The sequence below is a fragment of the Xyrauchen texanus genome, chromosome 1 (genome assembly GCF_025860055.1).
Source record: "Xyrauchen texanus isolate HMW12.3.18 chromosome 1, RBS_HiC_50CHRs, whole genome shotgun sequence".
Taxonomy (NCBI): domain Eukaryota; kingdom Metazoa; phylum Chordata; class Actinopteri; order Cypriniformes; family Catostomidae; genus Xyrauchen; species Xyrauchen texanus.
This window is the reverse complement of record NC_068276.1, coordinates 46,112,530-46,115,031: the sequence shown is the minus strand read 5'-3', so window position 1 is coordinate 46,115,031 and position 2,502 is coordinate 46,112,530. Positions and strand designations below refer to the sequence as shown.

Genomic DNA, 2,502 nt, shown 5'->3' with positions numbered 1-2,502 from the left:
AGCCACTTCTTTGATAAATCATCTGCAGTGCTGACTACTAGGAGATATTTCATAGTACAATGGAAATAACTGCTATTCGAATATATTTATACACAGTGTATTAATCCATATTTGTGTTCTGTTGATTTGTGTATGTAAAATCTTGTTTTGAGATGTCTGCTTATATTGTCTTACATGTTGTGTGCATGCATAATACCAATATAAATCATGAAGATATACAAGAGGCATGTATCTGAATAAATAAAATATTTATTTTACATAAAATAGGGGTTCTCTTCATAAAAAAAAATGCATATACATAATGATGTATAAAAACACAAGTGCACACTTTGAAACAAAAGTTATTCATCCAGTAAAAAAAGTCGCAGCATATCAATCACAACATATTACAATATACAGGTTGCCTGTGGGCTGCCTAGTTACATTACGTTATGTTAGTGTATTCCCTAACAGACACCGCATAGGACTTGTAACTATTTTTCCTCACTCATGTACTGTAACTATAACTGCTTTCCTCATTATTTGTGCATTGTGAAATTAACCCATTCATATCCCACTTAATCACATTTACACATTATTGCATCAACAGAGCAAACATTTTGAATACATGTTTGAATAAAATGTGGAAACCTGCAATCAACTATTTCCACCTGATCTAACTTTGTTTTGTTTTGTTGGTGTAATCTAATGTATTCAGCTTCACTCGAATAAAAGCACCTTTTTTCAGTGTGGGGCGACTTAAAACTAGCAAGCAGTTTAAAAATCCTTGGTGTGGATTTATGCCCACACCTGAAGACCTGCGCTGTTCAAACACTGCAAACAAGTGTTGCATTTGTGTGCATGAGCATATAGCTGGAAAATGTCCTCTATGAGTCCAGGGCTTGAACCAGTGCTCAATCAATGAACTCGGTTCCTTCGTGCGCACCAGTAGGCATGCATCATGTGTCACGAGCTGTCTCTTCAGCACCAATCTTTACCAGTTCACGAGGCACCTGAAAAATAGTAACAGTCATGAGGAGTGGGCAAACATCTCAGTTATTCGAATTCATTCCAAAGGTGTGTTGGATTGAATTGGTGATTTAAAAGACCTGCTCTTACCTGATTAATATCTGTCGAACCATGTCGTGAAGTCGAGCAGCTCTTGTTCCTCAGAGCTGAGAGGCTCGTAGCTGCCCTCATCAGAGGAGTAAGTTGAATGAGGAGACTCTGGCCCCGCTGAGTACGCATTGGAGACCGTTGGAGACGGAACGCCGCACTGAAACACAGCAGACACGGCGTCGTGCTCGTCCAGAAGCTGCTGGAGCGCGCGGATGTACTCGACCGCCGACCGCAGCGTCTCCACTTTGCTCATCTTTTTGTTCGCCGCTCCGTTCGGCACATGCTGGCGAAGCGTCTGGAAGCCCATGTTCACTAGTTTTACTCGGTTCCTTTCGCGCTCATTGCGTCTGGCCACAGCCACGGGCTGTTGCTGAGGGACGGAATAGCCGAGACTGTTGAAGCTCAGCCTCCTCTTGCACCTGAGCAGCTCTGGGCTGCTGGAGCGCTGTCGCTTCAGCACTTTAGAGTCAGCGCGTGGCGAGCTGCGCTCCCTGTCCTGTTTCTGATGTGGCATAAAGTTCTCCGAAAACTGCTGATAAAACGCATCTTTAGTCATTTGTATTGCCTCCATTTCCGTAAAACGCATAAAATAAATAAAGAGATAAATAAATGATGTGGAAATCGTCGGCAGTAGGGTTTCCGAGTGACGTACCACTCTCGTGCCTTTCGCGTGGCTCGCAGGAGGGTTTAGCTGAATGTCGATATCACCTGTTCAGCGACTGATTTGGAGGTGATGGAACTTGCTCTCCCTTTTCTACACGTGCGCCACACCTCCACCATCAGTGCCGCACGCTCCCAGAGGAAGACCCCGCCCCCTGCTCGGGCTTCGCGCGCCGGGCGCGTGGCTTTGACGAACTGAAAAGAACTATTCTGTGCGCACACTGCGCCACGCGTATGACGCTCAGCCAAAGTCTTTGAAATAATGGCCAACTAGTGCATATTTATGTTCACTGTAATGGAACGTAATGCTTGAAATAGTCTCTATTATAAAACTTTGACAATGTTAGGCGTTCGACAAGTTACTGTATTAGTTTACCTGTTGTCTGTCAATTTGCTGGTTGACATGTGTAGGTCGTGCATAGCCTGCACAGAAGTAAAAAAAGTGTAATAGTTTTAAGTCGAATTACATATTTGGAGCTGGTCTGTTGATTTATTATACATACACAATATGTACAGTAGGCATACATGATACTATACAAACTCAAGTTTGTAGGCTATATAAACAAACGTGCACATGATGCACAGTAATGTTCAGCGAGCACACTTTTTTTTTTTTAAGTATGAAGAAGGGCGAGATACACCCCCCCCCCCCCCCTCTATCACTATTTACTCTCAAATAAAACGATGAACTGAATATCATTTCTAAGTTAGAAGCCTAATAGTTCATACATCATACCCAGCAAA

The 2,502-nt window shown here is 42.9% G+C and overlaps 1 protein-coding gene across 1 annotated transcript; it reads right to left on the bottom strand.

The window, feature by feature from the left end:
• Nucleotides 1-272: 272 nt before the first annotated feature.
• LOC127651182 (achaete-scute homolog 1b-like) lies at nt 273-1,805 on the bottom strand. The gene is made up of 2 exons (XM_052136897.1): nt 1,099-1,805; nt 273-992 (listed from the first exon to the last, which is right to left on the bottom strand). Exon 1 carries the CDS (start codon nt 1,682-1,684, stop codon nt 1,103-1,105), a length of 582 nt encoding a protein of 193 aa, XP_051992857.1. The 5' UTR covers nt 1,685-1,805; the 3' UTR covers nt 273-992; nt 1,099-1,102.
• Between the last annotated feature and the right edge of the window lie 697 nt (nt 1,806-2,502).